At 41.7% G+C, this 25,882-nt stretch overlaps 3 protein-coding genes across 3 annotated transcripts; 2 read left to right on the plus strand and 1 right to left on the minus strand.

Annotated features, from left to right (window-relative positions):
- The first annotated feature begins 1,690 nt into the window (after positions 1-1,690).
- Positions 1,691-19,414, plus strand: LOC128732150 (hornerin). The gene is made up of 11 exons (XM_053825318.1): positions 1,691-1,710; positions 2,211-2,301; positions 12,965-13,476; positions 14,591-15,079; positions 15,518-15,885; positions 15,974-17,028; positions 17,169-17,464; positions 17,542-18,670; positions 18,755-18,878; positions 18,952-19,103; positions 19,190-19,414. Exons 1-11 carry the CDS (start codon positions 1,691-1,693, stop codon positions 19,412-19,414), a joined length of 4,461 nt encoding a protein of 1,486 aa, XP_053681293.1.
- A 2,306-nt stretch (positions 19,415-21,720) lies between these two features.
- Positions 21,721-22,579, plus strand: LOC128724288 (N-acylneuraminate cytidylyltransferase A). Its single transcript, XM_053818021.1, has 2 exons — positions 21,721-21,791; positions 21,883-22,579. The coding sequence occupies exons 1-2, from the start codon at positions 21,721-21,723 to the stop codon at positions 22,577-22,579; spliced, it is 768 nt and encodes a 255-aa protein (XP_053673996.1).
- Positions 22,580-22,720: 141 nt separating this feature from the next.
- Positions 22,721-23,937, minus strand: LOC128731474 (uncharacterized). The gene is made up of 3 exons (XM_053824596.1): positions 23,679-23,937; positions 23,445-23,605; positions 22,721-23,365 (listed from the first exon to the last, which is right to left on the minus strand). Exons 1-3 carry the CDS (start codon positions 23,863-23,865, stop codon positions 22,997-22,999), a joined length of 717 nt encoding a protein of 238 aa, XP_053680571.1. The 5' UTR covers positions 23,866-23,937; the 3' UTR covers positions 22,721-22,996.
- Positions 23,938-25,882: the final 1,945 nt, after the last annotated feature.

Consider the following 25,882-nt stretch of genomic DNA (forward strand, 5'->3'; position numbering starts at 1 on the left):
TTTAAATGTGTTCACAAGCGTAGCGTACGGTTTCGCACGGTGAAAGGCTTCATAAAACATCTAACACAGAAAAAGAAGAAGAAGGCTAGCAAAAGCTGTGTGCTCTTTCTTGGCAAAGGCAGGGTGCTGTTTAGCAATCTCGTTCCTTTCGGTCATTGTAAACTAACCACCCGTTTGGAAGCAGAGAGCAATCGGTGAAGTAGTGCGTAGAGCTCCACTCCGTTTTTCACGCTTTAGACTCATAGCAGCATTGCAGCGGAGAACTGTGCTTAAGGCTAAAGGCATTTGGTGAAAAACATAACTAGCTCAGTGTCAGTCCTATTACCCTCAGCATGCTTGGTCCAGGCGTTACCGAGCATGTGCTTGTCTATTTGCGGTAGATCGATTTGCAAAGTCTTCTCAATCTTTTTTTGTGCCATGGTGGATTTTGACGTGAAATGGTGAAAAATGTAGCAATGATCTGATTGTGTTGCGTACGTTCCCGTTTCCTGGAACCGCAGGTCTTCGAAGCTTATCGTTTGTGGTCCGGTCTTTGCTGGTGCCGCCGCCAGGAATCGCAGCAGTGCGGCGTTTCTTGTGCAGACTGCTATTTCCTTCCTATCTTGTCTTTCTTCTTTCCCTTGCTCCCATCCTTATCCTGTGCTACTTGTCCGGTGTCGTAGTTCGTCGGCCTCGTTCATTCTCCATCTCTTCGCCGCGAGCACGCGCGACAGCAGTCCAGACGACAGTGTGTGCGAGCGAGAGAACGTTGCGATTCGACTGGCAACCGCACTAGCAATAATAGTAAAAACAGCAGCAACAGCAACGAGAAGCGGAGCCGATAGTGGCCGCAGCATTATACAAAAAAGGGTGCGAAGAGCGACGGGACGATATAATACGGTAAGCGTGTGTCGCCCGTGTTCGGTCAACGGTTTTTCCATGCCAAGAGAGAGAAAGAGCGTTTCGTCGGGATGAGATTGAATGTGTATGTGTGTGTGCGTATGTGTATGCGCCTAGTGAAAAGCGATGGTTTGTAGAAAGGCAACAAATTTGAAAAGAAAATCCATTTTCTGACCCACAGTGTGTGACCTCCTCTGCAGTGCATTTGTTGTTGTTGTTGTTGCTTCACTCGGTAAAAGCATTTGTTCTTCTTTTACACATAAAAGTGGTTAGGCCCGCGCAAGGCCTGGCCGGTGAAATAAAAAAAAGCTGTTTGCTCTATTGCGGCCTTCGTTCTGGTTGCGGCGTGAGCGTGAAAAAGTGCGATAGTGCATTGCCGACAACTTTGACGCGAATGTTCGTTTTCTTCGGCCATTGTAACTATTTGTTAAATTTGAAGCGCCCGTAAATAGTTGTGCAGTGTCACTGCGTTAAATGCATGCGTTCGGTGCGTGTTGCATGTTTACTCGCGCCCTAACACGCCGGTAAAATAGGCACCTTTACGCTATCGCCATCTTTGCACCGAATGTCGTGAAAATGTGAACCACTGTTAACGGAGTTTGGTTAATCCGTCCGTGAAGTGATAGCAAATCAAGTTGCATTCGATTATATAAATATATTATACCTTCAACAGTCGGCTTCGTCAATCAAATTTAATCCTTTTTGTGAAGCTAGTGTAAACGTGTTGACATACTCAGACGCATGAAGCGTGAAGAACCAGTGCATTGAAATAGTTAAGATCGCAGACTGGATAAGCGTAGTGTGAGACAAAATGTCAACATCATCAGAAAGGTGCGTATCTCCAACGCCGAAATACGATAATGTTTCTCCCGCACAGGCTCGATTCTCATCGGTGTGACACTAACACCAACTTCTTCGCGATATATGTTCTGTGGGCTGAGGGTGGCGAATTGTAACTGTACGACGCGCCTAGGGTGCGCTGAAAAGAGACGAACAGCTGTTATGCGTACGGATGTTTTTCGCTGTACCGTTCTTTTGTCTAGCACACCGTGTGTCCTCGACGTAGGACTGTCAAAATCAATATAAAACACGCCGTGTTTACGTTGAACTGTCGGGCATAGCAGGCGTTTCCATTCGTTTAGCAACGACTGGGTAGTTCCGATAGGCTGCATGGCGATGAAAGAAAAAAACCAGCTGGCTAGCTTGATTTGGACTGTTGGTGGTTGATAATTAAACTTTTTCTAATTTTGATCATTTTTACCCATTTGTATTACCTTATTTTTACACAACATAACATTCTCATTATTCGATGGATCTTCTTCTCTCAACAGAGTGGAATGGGTGGAAATCATCGAACCCCGCACAAAGGAACACATGTATGCGAATCTTACAACAGGCGAATGTGTGTGGGATCCTCCAGAGGTGAGTAGCATTGTACTTGGATAGTATCCCAAATAATGAGTAGTCGAATAGTTGATTCCAATATGGCAATCGAAACTAGTATGCTTTCATTCTGCTTAATAACAGCAGACATGCATGCATTGGAAATGATGATAATAAGTCACTTCATAAAAATATACTTTTGAGTCACAAAAATGCATACATTGAGTCTTTGTTTTGCGTTTGCAGCTCCCAAAATAGAATTTTCAGAACATTATAATGTAAGATTTCGAATTAAAAAATACGTTTTACTTTCTCCTCGTGATAAGCGCGCAGGAATGATGAGTTTGAGATTGGTTTGCAGTATCGCGGCATTGTAAACATTTGTTGCAGACATGTATCGTTTTCTCCGATGTTCCACTGTTGATTTTTATTCGTTCATACTACCACTATCAGCCAAGTGCAGTAGTGCTTTTCTATTTGGTTTATGAATGTCGAACTACTTTGTATTATACGAGAGAAAATGAAAAAGAAAGTAATATGTTACTAGACGATATCATCGGTTACTTTCGATTGTCTGTTCGTTTTACTTTAATTGTAATTTTTCAAATGTGTTTCTCGTTTTTTGTGAAGATCTCAGATCATTCTGGCATTCTGTTGAATCTAGCTTATGCACACAAAATATATTTTATGCTTTTATTTTGTTTATGTATATAATTTAAACCCTTTCTGCATCATCCTGGTTTTTTAGTAGCCTTATTATTTATTTCATGCGGAACAAACAAATGTTAAAATAATGAACAAATAAGGCCTGACAAACGAATTGTGGGACTGATGAATCGCATGTAATTGAAATAGTAAAAAAACATAACAAGTTCCGGAATAATTATAAGGAGTTGCGATTGTGATACAAACGATCGACTGATTTTATAATATTGTACTCCAAGTTATTGTGAACGTACATAAATTTACCGTTAATAAACATGAAAAAATGTTTCTCATATTAGTTAAAATGAACCAAAAAAGTGACAAAGGTCCGTTGTTTAGCAAATTATTCTTCAATTTCGCGCGCCTTAGCGTATGATCGAAAGTGTCCGTCAAGAAATCCTTGGCTATTGCCTGCGTGTTTTTATATCAGTAGTTTCCTTCCATTATGTCTTGCGTATTATTTGTTATTTTTGCGTCGAGCTGGACGGTGATGATTTAGACTACCAGCGGAAGCTCGAATGGAGGTAAAATCATTGTTTTGTCGAAAGGGCTGTTGCAAGTGACGGTCACCGAGGAGATAATAGATTATTTTGAAACACCAGTTATGTCTGTGGTATGGAGCCAGCTGTGCGTTTGCAGTAGTTTACAGTAGCTTCAAGGATTGCCTAGGCATGCAAAGGAAAATCCAGCCATGGTTCAGATAGTGATTCATTTGTGTATATTGCAGTATAAATCAGGTTTGTGTTAAATGCCCAATATTGACATATATTTTCTATAAAGTTTAATTTATTAATTAAAACTAAATAAATTGTTGGCAAATAGTTTTGTATGTTTCATATGTGTTTTGTAATATTTTATCTTTAACACCAATTATGCTTCATTTTTCATGGTTACGACGAATGAGGCGGTATCTGTGAGATTTTGGCACGTATGAAAATTTACAAGCACTTTCAAATTAGCTCGATCATTAGAAACAGGAAATAACTACTTAAATGAATAGCGAGCCAGAACCGGAGAAATGGCACATAGGTCATCCGCTGTCCTTGCTATATGGAAGAATAAAATTGTCATTCAAAACGATCGTTTCGCTACGTATGATTATTTATACACTTCGTTTGTATAACTTTATCGTGTATTATGAAAAGTTATTATCTTAATCCATTACATTCTCTTGTATTCCTAGTATTCCCTATTGTTAAATTATATAGTATTGAACTGCAAATCTGTTTGCTTTACGTGTTATAGAAGCGTGATTGAGCAGGCGTAAGTCGAGAAAAATTTGTAGCAGTTAGTTATGATTCTGCTATGATTGTATGTGGGTAAGCAAAGAAATAAATCATTGTCTTCCAGTGATTCACTAAAGATATGTCGTTAGTTGACACCGAAATAACGCATTTTATCCTATGAATTCGTATTACACCAATCGTTCCTGGCGAACCGAACCATTAGGAGCAGCATCTCAATTGCATCTCACGAATAGATGGAATTTAGCCTCATAAAATGAAAATGATGAGGATGAAAATGGTACACATAGTGCACCGTTTATAAGCGATAATCTTTTTTTTCTGATTCCTCCTCATTTTGGCGGTCAACGATCATCGACTTCTCTTGTATCATTTAAGCAAGCCTACACCGCCAGGCACTGAACCCGGTGCCTCTTTTCCAACAGTTTTTTGTAAGCATGCAACAGAAATAAACTTTAATAGCTTGAGAGTGCTTTCGTCTGCGTGTTGCGCCATTGACATGTTTCTGGATCGACCCAAGCTAGGCATATCGCCAACGGATCCATCAAAACGAAGAGGAAATTCGCCGTGTCTATGATTTTCATACAGTTTGGCGAATCCAGCTGCCTAACGGAAACAGCGTTGTATGATGCAAAACCGTAAGAAACAAAATATGCGCGCTTGGTACTCTGTCTCATTTCGGTTCTGCTGCGAAGCTACGAAAGCAGCCTTAATTGAATGTTGTTATTAGCAATGGCTACAATTGAGCTTCGCTGTTGCGCTGGTTGATCAAACACTTGATTGTTTTGACCTCAAATTTGGTGTAAAAAATCCTCTCGAACTGGTGCAGTGGAAATTATGCCGGCAACAGAAAAATCATATGGTCATTTTTTCTGTTTCTTTTTCATACTCTTTGTGCGCTAGCAGACATTTGTCTATGTTTCAATCTCGTGTGTGTTTTGTTTGTTCTGTGCTTTGTAATAATTCCTTCAGGTAAATCAGAGTAAACACTGAAAGGGGTGTACACACTCACATTGAATCCAATTTAATCGGTTTGTGCAGAAGCCAACTCTAGATCGATGCAAAGTATGGATCGACTCAATCGTTTGCGTGTTTTATCGTAGCGCCTTTGGACCAATATGTGCAAATTCCAGCTGGGATGCAATTATGAGAAAAAAACATCCAGACCGGATCAGCGCGGATTATAGCGTGTAATTCACCGTTATCGATTTCAATTTTCTGATTCGATTCGAAAATATTGAATGAAATGTTGAAAAACAGCTGGAGATATGCTATGACCAGACATTCATTAAGGCCGAAGCATTATATTGAGTATTTGTTTTGTTAGAAATTACATCGATTCTGGTCTGGTTCATGGATACATTTTGTTGCCATACGTTCATATAGCGATGAGCAATCTAAATCCAAATTTTAGGTTCGTTATAAAAAACTGCCAAGACCTTAATATTTTTCTCTCATTGTTTCTCATCCACACCCTACACGTGATGATTTTGCTAGTGCTGATGCAAATGACTCAAGTCTGCCATACGGAATTTTCTTCTTTATCGCCATGCCTTGCTAAATTATAGAACAAAAATAACTCTCCCTTGTAAAATTCTTTAATAAATATTTGGATGAAACTGTTTGCAAACATACGTTACTCAATAACTTTGTTCAGAATGATGTCAATGTGAATGATGTGCTTAATTTTTCAATAAAATTTATTTTACTTTCACCGATGAGGAGCAGTGTGTGCATAAACTCCCACATGCGAATGCTCAGTAGCGTACACCAGACGGGGAGTAAAATTCTGCTGCATTAGTTTCGTACTTTTGAGTACGAAAGTAAGCTATCGGCTGTCGGATTCGCTAATGCCAGTGAAACGAATGCTGATGGGGCTCTCCGGCAAATGAACCGAAGAATGACTGCTACATCATTGCCACTAGTAATTGGAGTAAATTCATCACCCCTTGATCTATCCTCTCCACCTCCCATGTTACCGTCTGATGAAGGCAATTCCACGAGAAACGCATTCGGTTCGATGTGCTGTAGTGTCCTCCTCATCCATTTGCGCATGAATTTGCGTGCCTTTGGCCGTCACACAACTTCGCCTACGGCCGTGCAAGGGAGATGCAGTTACGAGGCCGCCACTGTGACCAAAGATGGACATGACGCGACATGCCATTTAAAGCTTCACTGACGTATTTGCGTACTCGTGTACGAACGTGTTTTTTCTGTTCAACCCACTCTTCACGTGTCGGATCTATCGTTGAGGGCTAGCGGTATGCATGGGATCGGATACGATGCAAGCAGTTAATCAGTAATCGAAGATATTATGCTCCCTTTTCCATGAACGTCCGAAACCTTTCTTTGCGTGTGCGTAGGGCACTCATGGAAAAAAAAAACAAATGGATAATTTTTAGCTCGAGTTCAATAACACTCTATGCGCGATATACCCCTCGCGTTTACGTCGATTGCTCGATCAACGAAATGAAAGGGAAGCTTAGTTCCGCTAGCGCCGGAAATGAATTAAAACCCTTTTCCTCCCATCTCTTTTTGTGCGTAGAGGCTACGCACGAAAACAGGAATGTGAAGTACCAAGGATCATCTTATGCAATAATGACCACAGCGGTCGCGGGTTTGCACCATCCGACAGGATCAATGTGATCTGTGAACAAAGCCTGGTGGCAATGAGTGCTGCAAATCATGTGACCGGTTTTAGCAGCCATCAACGATGAAGCATGTTTGTAATAAGAAAGTGAAAGCATTAGTAAAACCGCCGTTGTTGGTTGACTATTGATAACAGATAGAAGGGGCTGAGCGTAAGATGGTTCAAACCTGTTCCATAGAAACCGGCCTGTTTTCAACTCGTTTCAGGTTTAAATAACGAAAGCATTTTAGATGTTGGTCTGTGTAGTGAACAGAACGTCTTATGTATTTTTTACATGTATATTGTAGCATTATATCACCCTCACCTACATCGATGATGTTTCTGCTATGATAATAAAAAGAGTATACATCATTCAATAATGGGAATTTTTATTGAATTATCAATGCATCAAAGATAATATTTATAAAATTTATTATAGTTAAATAGTAAAAAAATGCCGAAACGAAATAAACAGTGTTATCGTTTTACTATTGGAATATTTTGGGAATGTTACGGAAGATTTCATGTAGTTTAGTATGTTGCAGGTTTTTGGTTTAAGCAATATGTTTGGAATAGTAAACGAGCAATTTTCTCGTTCTTGCAATTTGACATGAGTAAAGCTAATTTACCATCAATCAATTTTATCCCTTTTCTGCGCGGCTCAATAACAATAAAACATTGTTGGCTATCTAGGGAACAACATAAACAAGTCATGTCTAATTAAGAAATGTTTTTTTTATTCTTTGTTTACTCACTCTTTGCGTTATTTACGAATACACGCACGTTTTATCATAAAGGATTGGTCTCCGTCGTGTGAATTATGGTACCTGCAGAATACATTTCAGAGCCATTCGCATTTTAGTGGCCCTGTTTTCAAATGCCCCAACAGTGTTTTAAATTTGTGATGCTTTGTGAAATCGTAACACGACTGGCGCGTAAAGTTTTAGCATAAATGAACATCTTTTTGGTCACTGTGCCGTTTTTTGGGAAGCAGAACTTGATTATTCCGGCTACGCGAAAATGTAAAGTCATAGAAAGCCTTAACACAAAGCAATCTATGACCGTACAATGATTGTTGCGTCAGCTAAGAAGACGAAGATCACTTTTTATGATTCTCAGTCATAGAATTATGACGCTACTGGCAAGTTGTTGTTTTGACCAAATAATACAAAAAATGTATGAATATATATGTATATTTTTTCTTATATGTTAATACAACGTGTACTGTATATAAATAAAACAATTTTTGAAACACAGCAGTAACTGAATGGTTTATTAATATTTTAGTAGTAAATGTTTTGAGCTGTATTTTTTTAAAAGTTGGACCGCTTCATATTTTTGTTTCCAGTTTTTAGTGCTAAATCCAGTTCCTGTGTGCGCATTGAACAGCCAGCCAACTCACAAACTTTCAGTGAAACACAAGAGATTTAAGGTGCTATACGACGACTATGTGACCGTTAAAAGAAAAGAAGAGCAACCCGTTACCGGCCGTCGTTCGACAAGCTCAGACAGTTGGCCTCTAGAGGGCAATCGTCCGTTGTTGTGGGCATTGGCGAGTGGTGCCACGGTTGGTTGATCGTTTTCGCTTCAAACACTTTTCTTTGTTTGCCTTTAAACTGGAAAAAGTTGGTCGGCCAGTTACACACTATTCTCACACTCATGAACCTTTGAATGGCTCTTACGGCTATGGAAACTAATATTTCGTTCGGTCTACATAAAGCAACTTTAAGTCTAAGTTCTGAGGGTACTTTGTGCAGCTACCTACATACTGTATGCCGTTAGTGTTACGAACATAAGCTTTGGCAATTGGTTAATATATATAGTTAACGAAAATGTGCACTAATAACATTAGAAAGCGAGATAAGCATAAATTGTTGCGCATTCAAAGCACACATGTTTATGCATTATGGTGAGAGTTGGAGTGGACTTCATAGATTAGAATCTTGAAGGTTGTGAGATTCATTTATAAATACGTTTGTCGCGTTTGCGGCTTTTACATGACACTATCATCATTGAGTAGGACTTCTGTTCTGAATTTATGTGAAGTCAAGTAAAGTACACGGTCGTTGGTTTTGTTGTGGTTTTTTTTATTCGATCGTTGAAATACGTACTTCCATCAATCAATATTTCTAGTGGAGCAATTACAATAGCGATAAAGGGTACTGTTTCTACTGTGTAATCTCATATTGGCCTGAAAAATAAGCAAAGTAAGATGGCACGAGATACTTGAAGATAGGAATATTCGTTGGCTATAGAACATATTCAAAAAGGTGTTCGAATATCGTTTAAAATATTATGTTAAATTTAGCTTCATCATGATTTAAAAAGAAAAAGATGATAACAAAAAAGTGTAACCTCAAAATTCATGGGTTTGTAAAATATGGTGCGCTATTAGGAAGATGGATTGCTCTATCACTTCGCTTGTCCCATTCGTTGAAACGTATTGTTGAATTGATGCGAATTTTGCTTCTGATTCGTGACATGAAAGGGGTTCTAGTATATCAGTTGCATACGCGAACATCTTTTCATCCTACGATACTTTTTTACATCCGCAATATCGTAAAGGAAGTGACGAATTCTTTTCCGCTTCCACCGGATGCGTTAAGAAGGCCACCCACCCATGGGCTCACACAACCGTGTCTGCAGCAGGGTATTTGGCTGGCGCTAAGGTTTCTCTGCCAGTGTCCTTTATAAATATGTATTAATGTGGCGGCTCATGACCACACAGTGCAGTGCAGTTGGAAACGCTTGGTTTAACGTCGGCGAGATAACACACTGGTTTCTCTCGTGCATGTTTTTTCCTCTCTATTTAAGCTTCAACAGGCTTCATCTCTGTATTAAGTGATTTCATTGCAAAGTAAAGCGCGTACATCCGAATAAAGATTGTGTTTTTTTGTTGGTTTATATGTAACATTTCGACAATAACAAATAGTATATTTGATTTAGGTTTCAATTGATTTTTGCTAACATCGAGTTAGAAATTTTCATTCTTAAATGTTTTATTCGGCATTTACTACGAATTATTCTTTATGCTTTAAATGTGCTGTGTGTAAAGCAAGCACATTTTAAGCTTGCCTTCTTGTTTACCATCGCAATATTTCCCAACGAAGCGCAGTCTGATTCTTGCCGATCAGATGACCTTAGCCTCGGTCTGGTGGAAGCAAAAAGTCATCATATGTTTTGATTGAACGTAAAATAGGAACCCAGATGTGTCCCATTCTCTTTGGGTGTATGTTTCTCTGTTGTCTTGTTGTGCCGCCGTACATTCTGCTTCTCTCACAGATACTTTTAGTGGAAAGAGCAAACGTGCCAAAAGAATTCCTGTCGGCATTAGTCATCATCACCGTCATCTATACCACCGGCCGTTTTTTTGTCCGAACCGCCGGTGTATGACATTAAGACGAGGGAGCGACACATAAACCTCAACAATCAAACCGCGACGAGCGTAAAGTTTCTACACGAGAAGTAGGGATGGAGAAATAGAAATGTGAAAATATGACAACATGTGGCAGAAGAACCACTACCACTAGCGTACGATCATTGGCGTGCATGCATGGTGGAGAATCTTTTAACGTGTACAGCTAAAGCAATGCGAGACCGACACGCGCGCACGCATCGATTGTCATATTGTAGGATTTGGTTAACCACATGCTTTTTTCTTTCTTTTTATCATGCGCTCGCGCCACCGACACTTTCCGGCGTTTAATATTTAGGCACGCTTCCTTTATGGTGATCATTTTAAAACCTTTTGAAGCTTATTGCAAGAATATGCACTTCATCCGTGGTGCATCCGTTCGACGCCATTGTGACATTGGACGTGTGGCATGCCTCCGTGGTGCAGCAAGAAAGGAAATGGCAGATGTTTGTTACACTTCCGGTGGATGTGCTGTTACAACACTGCGCACAATCGCGTACGTGATCATGTCACCAATGCACTCTCACGTGGCTTAAATTTTGGAGGGCGTACAGTATGTTTTGGGTCGTTCATTTATAACTCATTCGTTTAACCAACAAGCTGGTTTATGAGGAAGCATTCCAAAAAAAATCCAGATTCTAATAGGGGCTGGACTATTTTTTTATTGCTCGACTGCATTGCTAAATATTATGTATACATTTTCCCATGATTTTATCATTGCATTGAATCTGTTTCTATTGCAGTTAATTGCTACAAAATATGCTGTTAATTAGAGGCATTTTATGGTTACATTGGTTATGGACATATAATTTTGATATGAACGCAACCATTCAAATAAAAATTTTGAATTTTGAAGTGCGATTTTAATTGCAATTTGTTTCAAAGGCGTTTATTACACAACATAAAGAGTAGTTAAGCATCAGTTTGCATAGTGGAGAGCAAAAAGGTGTTCTCATACAACCTCTTTACTGAAATATTGAAAAAATTCTTTAAAATACAAATGACGTTCGCTTAAACTAAAATTAGAGTAAGGAGGAATAAGGATAGAGTAGCTGGAGAATAGAAAGGAAATATGCAGGAGGCGCATTGATGGAGTAGCTGAAGAATAGGAAAAGTATTGATAGTAGGTTTTACGTTTTACACAGTGTGCAAAAGTCTAATAAAGGAGAGCAGGAAAAGAAGAATATGTGGAGAAATTGGGGCTGGGATACGACTAAAGAAGAGAGATGAAATAGGGTAAATCAGCAATATAGAATCATGTATTCAAGATTCTATGAAACTACTACGCTTTTTTGCTCTACTTTTTTATTTCGACTTATTCGCGATCATTCCAATCAAAGTATGTGTTTTTCGTAATGAAAATGCCTTGATTAAGGCTTCAAAATATGTAATCAATAAAATCTTGGGCAAGAAGCTGTAGACAAATGAATTACCGACGTCTGGTGGCCAATAGAGGTCAACTAATTTCACCGGTGTCGTCTCTAGAAAGCGTTTCATTTTATTACGCCTTGTCAATGCCTTCGTAAAGCAACCAATGCGTAACAGTGAATCACTCGTTGATGAAGGTAGCGAATGGGTACAATGCGGTCATTTTTATATGCTAATCCGTAATTTCTTACAAAAATACCTAAATTTTGTGTTTGTGTGTGGGTTCTGTTTTTTTTCTCAATTTCTGTAATATATAATTTAATTCACAATCTTATCTGTTTTGTCCTGTAAAATTTTCTTTGGCTAGATGTTTTGTTTCAATGCTTTTCTCGGTAAGCATCTTGATAAAATGCCATAATTTAGTTTTTCGACTCATTTCGGCATCATCAAGCTCTAATGAAACGCACTGTGTTAACTAGTGAACTATAACGCATCTACCACAGCATGATCGAACTGTGAAGAATGTAGTTTATTGTTGCGTAGATCCCTTCGTCGATGTCGATGTTACGTCAATTACTTTCAGTTGCACCCATCGTACGAGATTTGGCTGTTGTTCATATGGTTGATAGCAGATCTTATGGCATTACATAATGTTTATTGTCGAACAACCGATCACGGCGTACTATAAATTTGGTCTCAATTTGCCCAACTCGTTGATAACACTCATTGGAGAGAAGAGGGCTTATGCGCTTAACCCAAAATTGAACACAACATGCGAGCCAGCATGTTGCAATGAGAAACTTAAGAATTAACGTCTAACGAAATCCGATGTTCAATTTCATGTTTCAACAAAATGCTGGCTATCAAAAGCTAATTGGTCATAACATTTAATTTCTGGCTCAATGCTGCAAGACAGCAAGCCGCGTTGAGCGATTAGATCGATGCTGTAGGTTGATAGATTGATCTTGTAAGACGCATGTTTGATGTAATCTTTCTAAGCGGCATTGACGCTTAGGTTTTAATGTAACCATGAGAGTGAAAGGGATCAGTGACTCAATGTAGAAATTCTTATGATTTGTTTCTACGCATTATTTGCATCTTTATCGCCCTTTCGATTGGAAGTATATTACCTTTATCCAAATCCATGTTATAAATCAACAACAAACGTCGATTTTTTCGTTACAAAGGCGCCTGGATGCTTCCCTCGCCAGCAATGGATGTTTTTTTCCTTGAATTTTAAGTCTAATTTTCATGAAAACCCAAAATAGAACCCTTGAAAGCCACAGAGGCATACCGATCTTGAGCATGTAAACTAACTACGAATTACGATCTCGTTTCCAGGGCGTTACAATTAAACGGACAGACGCTTCGCAGTGGTGGGAGCTGTTCGACGCGAATACCTGCCGCTTCTACTACTATAATGTTGCCTCACAGAAAACCGTGTGGCATCGGCCACAAAACTGTGATATCATCCCTTTGGCCAAGCTGCAAACCCTGAAGCAAAACACCGACCCGAGCGATCGTAAGGATGCCACTCTTCCGCATCACCATCACCATCACTACCATCATACTGCTGGCAGTGGCGGCAGTGGTAGTGGTGGTGGAGGAAGCGGAAGTAGCGGAGGTATCGCTTCACTCGCGGCTTCATCGAAGCTGAGCGGAAGTGGCACGATGGGAAAGTCATGCGGCCATCGGACGACGACGGGCGTCACGGATTATCGTGATCGGGATCATCACCATCGCAGCTCCAGTTCCGGCCATCGACGTACAGGCGGTGGTGGTGGTGCGTTAGACCAGCGCAGCAACAGCGAACTCTTGGCTAGTCCGCAAGGAAGACATAGCCTTCAGCATAGGTAAGTTGAGCTTCAAATTGCTCTGGTCCTGCTCTTAGTGTACCCTTCTTTTGACCACTAGTATGAGTGGCGAAATGAGTGACAAAGATAGGTACGGTCGGTTTTTTTCTTTCGAGTAAAAGGACACTGTTCTACCGTAGTTACGCTGCCAATATCAGCAACGCGCTCTTTTGCAATATCTTTTTATTTGCGTATGTATCGTTGTTTAGTATTTTATATTACCTCCCAAATGCTCAGCAATTATCTCGCCCGTCCTATCGTATTCTCCGTTGTACTGTACGTTGCGTTAAGGCGCAGCCTGCTTAGTAATGAAAGTAGCACCGCCAATGCTGTCGATGTGGTTTTTTTCTTTATGATTTCGTTAATGTAACTTCGATAAGGTATCTATTATAAGTGAGATTGTGCATAGTTTTCGTTTCTGTTGTATTTTTAAATGGTTGTTTTTTTTTGTTTTTTTGTCTTTTTTTCTCTTTTTATCGGATCCTTATCCCCTTGCAACGCTCGTGAAATCACGCCTTCGTCATTCCCCGTTCGTACTCGGTTATCGTCTCGTATACCTTTCTTCTTCCGGCATGGCAACGACGACTCTCCTAATCGGATGTATTATCTTTTGTGGTTACATTTGAACCGTACTTTTGTTGAATGATTTGCACACACTTATGTTGTTTTGTTTTTGTATTGTTATTTCTTTTTTTCGTATATTGTAATGATTGTTTAAAATTGCATACATTGCATCGCTGTTACGTCGTATTTCTTCAAAATGATCCCACTTTCCTATCTTCGGTTGTTTGCGATCTTCGCGGTTTTTTATCGTTTACGCAATGCTACGATCCCGTGCGTGTGTGTGTGTGTGTCGTTTTATGTGCAAATAATTTATAATTCGCGTTTGGCTTGCTTGCTGCTGGCACTCTTGATTTTTCGAAACGCCTGCCTGCCTACCCTTTGGTGGGTTCTCGCAATTCCTTTACACTGCCATCACCGGAAACCTCTGAAAAAAACAAAAACCCGTGCACCACACGTAACACACCCCGGTGCCCCCCTCCTCCTTTCTGTTGCCATGACGCGGGGGTGGGTGGTCTGGTGATCGTGGGTTCCTGATTCCGGTGACCCTTAGGTTTCCACCGAAAATCCTAACCTCGCCCCTGGCTGACGCGGCTGGTAGTCACTCTTCGATCGGTCGACTGGATTCGCACAAATTTTGCAGACACAGACACCAGCCGACGAGCAGTAGCGGTGCAACTGGAGGCGCTATATCGGTGCCCTCTTCTGGCTCGATACGCGGCAGTCAGCGTTATCCGGCCAGCTATCAACACGGGCAGCTTCATCCGTCACAGCAGCATCATCATCAACGCCATCAGCATCATCACCATCCGGACGGCGGATCGTTTAAATCCACCGAGGGCAGTCTGTCGGGTAGCTACCGGCGGCTGCACGGCGGTGGCAGTGGCATGGCAGGCAGTGTTCCGGACACCGGTGGCAGCTTGTTGCGGTATGGTAGTGGCTCCAATGGCTACGCGACAAATGGCCACAGTAGCAGCAGCAGCGTTGGCGGCAACAGTGGCACGGGTAGTAGAAAACACAATCCTGACAGTAGTAGTACCGGGTAAGTGCACGAAAACACGATCAGTTTGTGAATGATCACCGGGCAAGCGCGGTGATGGTGTGATGGACGACTGGTGGTTTTGTGTTCCATTTTTCCCCGTGTGTGCGCGTGCGTGTGCGTGTGTGTTCCATACAACTTTTGCATCCTCGCTATCATTGTCACCTTTGGTAGAAATTGTGTAGATAATGTAGATGTATTGTATGCGTAACCCTATTGGCAGCTAACATATTATGATTTGATGTTCCTTTTATCAACCGCAAAAGACGACAAAGTGGCCAAATTAGCTTCAGCGACATACACATATGTAGCATCATCTCGTAGAGACGCGACCGAACCATCAAACGACGGTGGTGGTGACACATCATTGGAGTGATGCGCAATTGTCAAACCAATATACCAATGGTTTTGGTTGTTTGTTCATTCCCTTGTTTTTTGCAGCTACCGGATGCTGCAGGAAAGTTCCAGCTCCCACAACATTCCGCACTCGGTTGTAGTTCCTTCACCGTCCGCGTCGACGGCGGCTGTGTCCGCGATGAGCAGTAGCGAAAAGTTGGCCCTCGGAGCGTTGCATCATTCGCCGGCACTTCCGCCACCACATCAGATGCTGTCGTACTCGGTCTCGAATTCGTCGGATCTTGCCGCCGGAAGTCTCTCGTCTCCATCGCACTCAATGAGCACGCCACAGTTCAAGAAGAAGCTGATGCATGACGGCGGAATTGGTGGTTCTGCCTCGAAATCTTCCTCCAAAGATGGCAACCTCGTTGGCGGCATGGTGTCTAAGCACGAAAGTTTCGATTACGGCGGCAGTAAGTGAACGTTTTTTTTTACTGGCGTGCGTCCATTCATCCTCCACGGTCTCTCAATTGCTGCCCTTTTTGTGTGTTACCATTTCAGATCCTAGCGCGTCGTCGATCTCTCTCACCCGGTCGGGCAGTTTCTTATCGTCGGCGGGAATCACTAGCGGTGTTGGAGGAGCACTCGGAACACCCACCTCCTCCAGGCCGTACGGTCCATCGGGGAGCGGCGGCAGCCATCATTCTTCCGTTGGTTCCTATCGGAAAGGTAGCTTCGATGGAAACGGTGGCAGCGGTAACGTAGGAAGTGGCATCGGTAGCGGCGGCGGCGGTGGTGGTGGCGGTGGAGGAGGAAGTGATGATTCGATGCATGAGAAATATTTCAAATCGGTCGAAAATACGCCGATTTCGCGAAGGCGCAACACCACGTCGTCCAAATCGCCCTTGCAGCAACAAAAGCAATCGAGCGATTCTAGTCCCCAGAGTCCAATTAGTCCCCAGCAGCAGCAGCAGCAGCAGCAGCAAAGCAAAGTGCAGCGACCGTCTGCATTATCGGTGGAGCTGTCTCCCGGCGGTAGTTACCAGAACAACGGCAGCAGCAGTAAATCTAGTCACAAAAACAGCAATACCAATAGCAGCAACGTTGCAGTAGATTACGCGAACGAGCAGTACAATTTGGATGGGCTTGCTGGTGGTAAATCGGACAAATATCTCGATAAGATGAAGCACGATCGGACGGGTAAAATATCGCCAGGTGCCGTATCGCTGGGCGGCAGTGGTGGTGGAAAGCAATCAGCTGCTTATCCACCGACCATTCCCGGATCATCGTCATCTAGTCATCCTGCGGAGCATGCGAATAGCGGCAGCACTTCGAAGGGTAGTGGTGGAAAAGATCAGTTTTCATTAAACCTGAACCAACCTAATCTAGATAGACATAACAAGGAAATGCACAGGCAACACGAGCAACAGCAAACGTTGGAGAAAAAGTCGTCGGGATCGACACACACCGTCGCATCGAACAATTCGTCAACGCACAACGCGAAACATGACAAGAGATCGCGAAATTACAACAATCAAAACACTGCTAGTGGAACCGGGTTCGACTTTGATTACGACAACGGAAACACCTCTCCTTTGTACTGCAACTGGGATAAGGTAAAGTTCATAGTATTGCCAATTTGGATTGTGGTTCTAGGCACTATTTATTTACTACGATGATCAGCTGACAGATATCTTGCTGCTAGAAGCAAACGAGGTCTGAATGTAAGTCATTCTAATGTTCTGTTTCATTCTAGAAGATGCAGGAACATCTGCTTCCACTGCAGAATTACATTATGGAGCAAGCAAAACTGTCAGGTTCTTACGGTCTCGGTGATCACGATTCAGACTCACTTCACTCGGATAGTCAGTCGGAGCATTCGTTTTCTGGACACGAGCCAGATAACGAGGACTCCGATCATTCGGATGGGCATGGAGATTATTTGGCACACTATCCTTACGAAGAATATGGCGCTCGACATGCTCAGGATAGTGGCGTTTCGTACTACAATTTTGATTTCAATTTTGGTGATCGCGATGAAAAGGAAGACATGTAAGTATTTCGAAAACTGCGTAAAATGTGATTGGTAAGGGTTTTCTGATTGTTTTTTTTTTATTATTGCATTCTAGATCCGAGGAGGTTACCGCAAAGTTGGAAAGCATGCCCGATCAAATATACAGCCCCGTGAAGAACCATCCCCCGTTGCACAAATTTCCAACGCCAGTCATTCCGGGGTCTCGACATGGTCTTGGCAATTCCGGAATGCTTTCCGATACTGTTGATCGTGGTACTTCTGGCATCCCGATTGGTAGTGGAAATGGCACGTTTGGCTCAAAGACGTCTTACCTGCAACAGATGGCTGCCGCCGCTGGGCAGCATCAACAACAACAACTTAGTGGAATAATGCAGCAGCAAAATCAACCTCAACAAAAAATCAACAAGGCTACGTTGTTGCAGCGGTTTCAAGAAAATCTAACACTTGGAGCACCCGCACCGGGTGTTGGGAGTAACGGTAAAATAGCTGAAATGGCTTTACTGAAGGAATGCGATATTGAAAAGTTTGCGCAGGACAACCTGAATCTCCATTCCAAAGGCATTTTCCGTAAGAAATCTTCCGTGAGGGACATGTTGAGTTGGACGTCAAATGCCATCAGTCGTCCGATGCTTTCGCTGGCACGTGACAAAGCAGGCAAAAAGATGGCTACCGATCTTTTTAAACTAGTTCAAATATACATGGGAGACAGGAAGGCACGAATTGGCATGAGTTTGAACTCGGTAGCAATCGATATCGTGACGATGGCGATGGGACAGGCACAGTTGAGAGATGAACTTTACATTCAAATGTGCCGTCAAACGACAGAAAATCAAAGTCGTGATTCGCTGATACGTGGTTGGGAACTGATGGCAATCTGTCTGTCGTTTGTACCCCCGTCACCCACATTCCAACCGGCCTTGTTGGGCTACATCAATCGCCATCGAGATCCTTCGTTCGCAACCAGTTTTCCCGAGGTTGGCAAATGGCCGATCCATGTCCAGATTTCACACTACGCTACTATAGCGTGCCGTCGCTTAGATAGAATCGGTAGCTCCGGCCGAAAACAAGCCAAACGACCGACGGAAGACGAAATCAATCAAGCACGGGAGCAAATATTCCGCGACAGCATGTTTGGCAACACTCTCAACGAAGTGATGGAGCTGCAGAAGGAACGGTTTCCGGAACGACAATTGCCTTGGATACAAACGACGCTTTCCGAGCAAGTAAGTTATGTTTTGATAATACGTAAACCTATTTGTGGAAACTATTATTTTATGTCGTTGTTTTTTTTTGCTTCAATTTACAAGGTGCTGCTTTTAAACGGAAAGCAAACAGAAGGCATTTTCCGAGTGCCAGCTGATGTAGATGAAGTAAATATGTTGAAAAATCTAATTGATCGTTGGGAATTTCCCGAAAACAAGGGAACTATGGGTAAGAACAACATTTTTACGAAATTAAATAAAATAAATCATTACATACGATATATTCTGATATAATTTCCTAGATGCACATGCACCTGCTAGTTTACTGAAATTATGGTATCGTGAATTGTACGATCCACTGATTCCGGATGAACTGTATGAGCAGTGTGTCCAAACAGAAGACCCTGTCGAGGCAGCCGCCATCGTTGAGAAGTTACCTAAAATCAACAGATTGGTAAGTTTGCAATGCTGTTCGCTCTTGGAAATGCATACATTGAATATATTTCGTAATATATGATTGTTTTTTTTACATCTTTGTAGGTTCTAACGTATCTGATACACTTCCTGCAGCAATTTTCGTTGCCCGACATTGTTGTTAACACAAAAATGGATTCTTCCAATTTGGCTATGGTGTTTGCTCCTAATTTGCTCCGTTGTCAATCCCAGGATCCAAAGGTTATTCTTGAGAATGCTCGTAAAGAGATGACGTTCATGAGAACTCTCATACAACATATGGACACATCCAGTGTAACGAACTTGGTTTGAGAGAGTGAATCAAACAGTGAATAGAGCTATATCTAATGTTGGAGTAACCAGCTTAAAAACAGTCTATAAGCCATTTGTATCGGCTGGGCAGGTATTTTTCCAATTCGCGGTTGCTGTTGTTCCGACAGATAATAGATTTGCTACCATAAGTGGATGCACGGGTTCATGAGCAGCCTTATGCAAATGGCGTTTGTTTTACCACAGCCACGAGATATTCAATTGTTGAATGGATAGTTATACGATAGAAAATAACTCTCCGTAGAGCAACAACATCAATTTGAGAGTAAAGCACAGGTTAATTCATGGCGCTTCTGGATTCCAAAACATAAATATCCACTAATGCAGGTTGATGTGGAATAAGTTTTGTGATGATAACTTCACAATAAACTATTCATGCCACAATTAGTAATTCAGTGATTGAAAACCACGAAATAGAAATAATACGGCCACACTAGTGAACTAGTACGAGTCAAACCATTATACTATAACTATTCTATCAGTGAGCGAAAGACGAAGGTAATTATGAGAGTGGGAAATAGGATATCGCTTTGAAGTTTAATAATCATTAAAATGCATTATTTACAGAAATGATAAAAATGTTGTACGAATAAAATTAAACTGTTTCATATTGCATAATTTATACAAAAACACAGGTCCCCACTCATTCATATGCATGTAACAGAAATTAAGCCATTTAATGCTGCAGATCAATCCTACGAAAATCATCACATAGTCTCACATACTACACACACTGAAATGCTATTTAGAATTTAGCAACATATAGGCGAGGCGACAAAGAACTTATTATCGCTTATTGAAGATTAGAAGCAAAAGAGAACGAATATCGATACAGCATTAGAGGAACCCCTATTTCAAAACGATCAATATCAAGCAATTATTTGGCGGCAGCATAGGGCATCCACACATCTCGTACAGAAGCTAGTAACATCTACTACGGCAACACAACATATGTAAACATTGGACTGCAAATATGCACAATTGAAAGGTGAACTGGAATATTTAGCAACAAAAGAGAGAAGAGAGAGAGAGAAAAAAAACAGCCAGAGCGTTATCATTATTGGATCAGTTCGTTATGGCTAAGCGAAAAAGATTATTGAGACTATACGAATGGGTTTAAACGAACGTCAGTGACACGATTTCTATTCGATTCCTTTTGTTTTCAATGAGTAGATTTCACGTAAATCAGCCGCGGTTACAGTAATTATCGTAGCTCAGTAAGATCTAACATCTTTATTCTCTTATTTGGTGAATAGGTTTTTATGAGCATGAGCAGATCTTTATCACTACCACTGCCTGATAGATAATTCAGCTCCATTGATCTACTTCGGAACTTGGGATTGTTTTATACCAAAATTATTTATATTTAACAAACCAACAGCCTAGTTTTAAGTTCCGTGTACGGAAGGTTTGTTTGTGTTAAAATCGTTTTGTAGATATTTTTTTTATTATTGTGTTTTTTTTTCTCTCGAAACCATCGATATTTATTATTAAGGCGTACTTTATGTAACATTTCACGTGTTTGGAAGATCTGTAAACAGCAGTTTGTAAATCCAAAACTCAAGTACAAAACGGTATTTGGTAATGACAAACACACCACGCAAAAATTTCATAATGATGAGTTTCCCGTATGTATGGCCTTCGTGAGCTGTGTACCGTAGCGCGCAATAAAAAAAGAAATCTGAATTGCTGGTTCCCTGTGGGTTTGTAACTAAAAAGCAAAGCGAATGAAGAATTTTGGTAGCGATGGGCGACAACAATATGAAAAGCCCCATCGAAACACGCCCTAGAACGAGTCAAACGCTGATCCATAAATTATTTTATGTGAAAGCATTCGATAAGCAGCATGTTGCAAATCTTAGCAATCAAGAAAACAAACAAACAAGCAGGCTGACGCGAGCAAAGAAACAAAGAAAACAAAACAGAAAATACTGAGATAACAAATATATATATATATTCTATATTGAGAGAAGTTTAAGCAAAGGAAACAGATAAAACCAATTATTAATTTATTTCGAGGAAACTAAACATAGGAGTTAATGAAGAAAACAAGAGTAAAATGAAGAGATGACATTAATCTGGCGCAGTATAATGCTAATAAAAAGTATGTGAAATTGCGTTCCATAGTAAATTGGGCCAAGAGTGACCGATTTCTTTGTGCATGTGTGGGTTGTGCATGCAAATGGTCTTGTTTGGGGTTGCTGTTTGGTTTGGAACGAAATAAGTGCAACGAATCCAGCCCCATGAGCAATCAGTATTAATCTACTTCAATCCGAACTGGTTCCGAAATGGGTGGAACCCCAATATTCACCATTCTTTTGGTTGGCATCGGGTTAGCCAGTGCATCTGATAAGGCCTGGTAAGTTGTGGATTTTTACCAGTTAATGTTATCTTCGCTGTGTTTTACAATAATAATGTTGTTTTTCATTGTTCATTTTTTGTACTCGTAGTGGGACATCAATTGCAGCTCTTGTACTCGCGCGTGGAGGATCTAAAGGAATCCCGTTGAAGAACATTGTGGAAATTCAACCAAATCAAACTCTGTTGGGACGGGCGCTGGATACAATCCGTCAATCGGGAGTGTTTGACGCGATTTGGGTGTCGACCGATCATGAGCAGATCGCCGTCGAAGCATATCTTCACGGAGCAAACGTGTTTGCCCGTTCGGAAGTTCACGCCCAGGACCACTCCACTTCACTGGATGCGACGCGCGAATTTCTAGACGCTCATCCGGAGATAGATAAATTCGCTTTAGTGCAGTGCACATCCCCGCTGCTGAGAGTGCACTATCTTGAAGAAGCTGCACTCCAGCTCACGTCCCAGGAATGCTCCGAATGCGAGGAGCGTACCCCTTCCTGCATATTCAGTGTGATTAGAAGCTATAAGCTGCGGTGGAGAAAAGATGCTGCAAATGGACGCTTGGAGGCGATTAACTTCGACCCTTTCGCGCGCCCAAGACGCCAAGACTGGGCTGGTGAGCTGGTGGAAACTGGCATGTTTTACTTCGCAGATCGACAAATGATAATAGAGGCTAATAGTTTTCAAAACAACAGATGCTCCGTCGTGGAAGTAGAGGAAATCGATGCTCTAGAGATCGACAACCAGAAGCATCTAGAATTGGCGCGCCTTTTAATCGCGTTAGAGTGAATGTCAATCCCGATATGTTATCTGATATCGGAAATTTTTTGTGTGCTCACGTACAACACATACGCACACATTAAACGATACACGTATACGTGCATGTGTGAAAAGGAACGCTACTGGTAGAAAAAAAAGTATTAAACATGATTCAATAATTCAAAATCTGTCGTTAACAAACTTTTATTGTTGCTTTGCATTAAACATCGACGAACAGTTGTGTAGTTGCTAATCACCATTCATAAAGGCTCACATCGGATAAATGTGAACACATGAAAACGAAATTATAAATAATGTATAGTACATTTGCATTAAACGGACAACGGCTCCTTGGCTATCTTTTACGAACATATAATCCTGCTTGAATCGCCGTAGATCATATTCGTACCAATAACACCTGTGAGCCTGAACTCTACCTGGTGGGCATCATTCGACCCGTTTGGACATACATTTCACGTACTTGGTGGTAATATTCGGAAATACGAAGCGATCGTCGACTCCTGCCATGTCCTCGTACGATACGACGTGCGTTTCCTCGAAACCTGCCTTGGCGGCAGCCACCTGCGATCCTATAGCCGTGAAACAGGTGGACGTAAGTGGCAGGCCCACAGCCTTGCAAAGAGGTATCCGCGCACGCAGGATCTCAGTTGCAATACCCCGTCCACGGTACTTCGGGGCAACCGACAAACCCATGGCTCCGAGGTACTCGTTAACGCCGTACCGCTCGTAAATGTTCGCTTGCTTAATGCTGTAATCGACAAGGTCGTATATGCATCGCCAGACATCACCTTTGCACTGTGCGTGATAATAATGATGATCGTGATTGAAATTAAAAACAACCTAAAGTGTATCGCGATTTGTATGGTGTTCTCACATGATACTCTTCCTTGTCATCTTTCCGCGCGACGTACAGCATGTTCATTCCGGCAAACTCATCGCTGCCCTCCTTGAAGCACACCAGTATCATCCGTAGTTTGACAAACTCGCGCCACAGTCCGGCTATTTCTTCCATGCTCCGTTGGTCGTTAACAATGTCTGCGGAAATCGGGTAGCCCTTTAATTATTCGCCCAGGGGATGAGATGTTTGCACTTTTTTTAGCACACTCACTTTTCGCTCGGCACGTCGGTTCGTCGTACACGAAATGCTCCAGCATGTGTAGAACCGCTTCCTCGGAACGTTCCTCCGGAAGATCCTGTACGCGATACGTCACCAATCGATCACCGTCCGTGTCCTTGGCCTGAAAGGTGTGCCATACCGCGGGGTACGGTACGTTTTCCGGTCGCTTCCATGCCATTGTTAAGAGCCAAGCTGTTGCAAATTTCCCAAGACGCAAAAACAAACCCGACACTGGACGCGCTGTAACTAAGGGTGCCTAACGCCACGGCCGATCGGGTTGCACTGGGCTGCTACTTGATTGTGTACAAATGGAACCCATCACACGTCTAATAACAAATCGCTCTCAAGCCACCGCCACATGGTTGTATGTTTGTGTGTGAGAGAGTTTGTGTGAAAAAATAAAAGGCCCGTGTGTAGAAATAAAGCTGGAGGCGTGGTACGATGGGAAACGGTCGGTGCTTTGTATCACATAGTTGTTGATAAGGTGACCTTTGCGTGATTCGTATGAAGTGCGAATAGATACAGAGATTATCCAACCGCGATCGAACATTTTTCAACCAAATGTGTTAACAACCGTGGTCCGAATTATATCAACCGAGAGTGCGAAGAGTAATCAAAGGGGGGGATGGCTTTGGACGGAGTCGCCGAAAAGAAACAAAATTGTCACTGTGAGGCGAGCAAATTATTCGTAAGCCAAATTCGAATGTCGTCTCCCCAATTTCGGTTTGGACAGGAAGTCGCTCGGTAGCACGTTTTCAAGTGGCAGATAACGATAATGCCACTGCAGCGTGTGTGCTGGGAGTAACTGCCAGTGAGTGTATTCGTGTGCGTTACAAATACGATGATAGCATGAATAAATTTTATCCGCCAGGCGTTCATTGAGTGCGGTTCGCCTAATCAACAAAGAATGAGAAGCCGGCCGGCTTGTAGGTCGGTTTGTTCGCTGATTGGCGGCACGCCTCCCCATGGGTGTGCTGTTTAAGTAAATACGCACGCGATCGCCATATGCCATGTGCCACGGTGTACAGTTAGACATTTGGCGCGAAAACGTTAAGTCACTGTGTCAACTTTTTCTGGTTCGAGTGCACATTAGTGCTCGTTAAATATACTTACCGCTGTCTTCTTCTGGCGATACTCAAGTCGTACGATATTATTTATGTGGAGCAATTGCATTCAATCTGCTCTGTTTCATTCAACATTTTTGCGAACATGTAATGATCGTTAAATCGATCGTTATTCATCAAAATAGAAAATAATAACTGTTGATATACATAATGATAAAAATTCGTTTCATTACAAAAACTAACCGAGTCAGCCTGGGATGAGGCTCTCAGCGGCTGTTGGGAGGAAAAGCCTCTCAGCTCACAAATAATTATACAAAACTAAATACGGCTAGGCCGTCCTGAAAAGAAAATCAATAACAACAACAAAAATGCGTTTAATTAAGTAAATTAAGCTTAAATGATTGTTTGCTTCTTACTGATTTAAGTTAATTCGACGAATTCATCATATTTTGAACAGAACAAATGGAACTACGAACAGAACAAATGGGAATTTCTTTCAAAACTATAATGGTGTGGAAAGCATGTTTGTTGCGAATATGGAGCCGTTCAACAATATATAATGAAGGCACTTTCAAAGTCAAATCAGCAAGGTTTATTTGATTACTCATTTTTAAATGCATCATTTCTCTAGCACACATCACTTGTCTAGCACACAGGACTATCCGGCTAGGTGAAAATTTTAAGTCAAGGAAAGAATCAACAAGGTATGCCTTGACCGTATAACCGCTGTTGCACCATACAAGAAGAAAATAATTCCCTCGTAGTGCAACTTCGAATTTTGATTGAATATTGTTCAAAATATATATCCTAAGATGTGATGGTGGCCTTGTTACTATTGTCAATTTTTTCGGAAAGGATTTTGAACCTTTTTTATAAAACATACATTATTTTATCGTGTGACAGAGTTCAAAGTAAATCAAATCATTCCTCTTATAAATTTTACTACAATCAGCTGACTGTGCACAGGTCGACAGTTGCGATGAGTGCTAAAACCGTCCATTACCAGAGGGAACCACAACCATTCACGCAAAAGAATACTGCCGGCGTGTCTAGCAGTGTGCGCCTGCGCGGACTCTGTCAATGCGTAAACACATGGTTTTCCTATCTTGTTTTGGTGGACGGTGCTGAATG

Source organism: Anopheles nili, chromosome 2 (assembly GCF_943737925.1).
Source record: "Anopheles nili chromosome 2, idAnoNiliSN_F5_01, whole genome shotgun sequence".
Classification (NCBI taxonomy): Eukaryota; Metazoa; Arthropoda; class Insecta; order Diptera; family Culicidae; genus Anopheles; species Anopheles nili.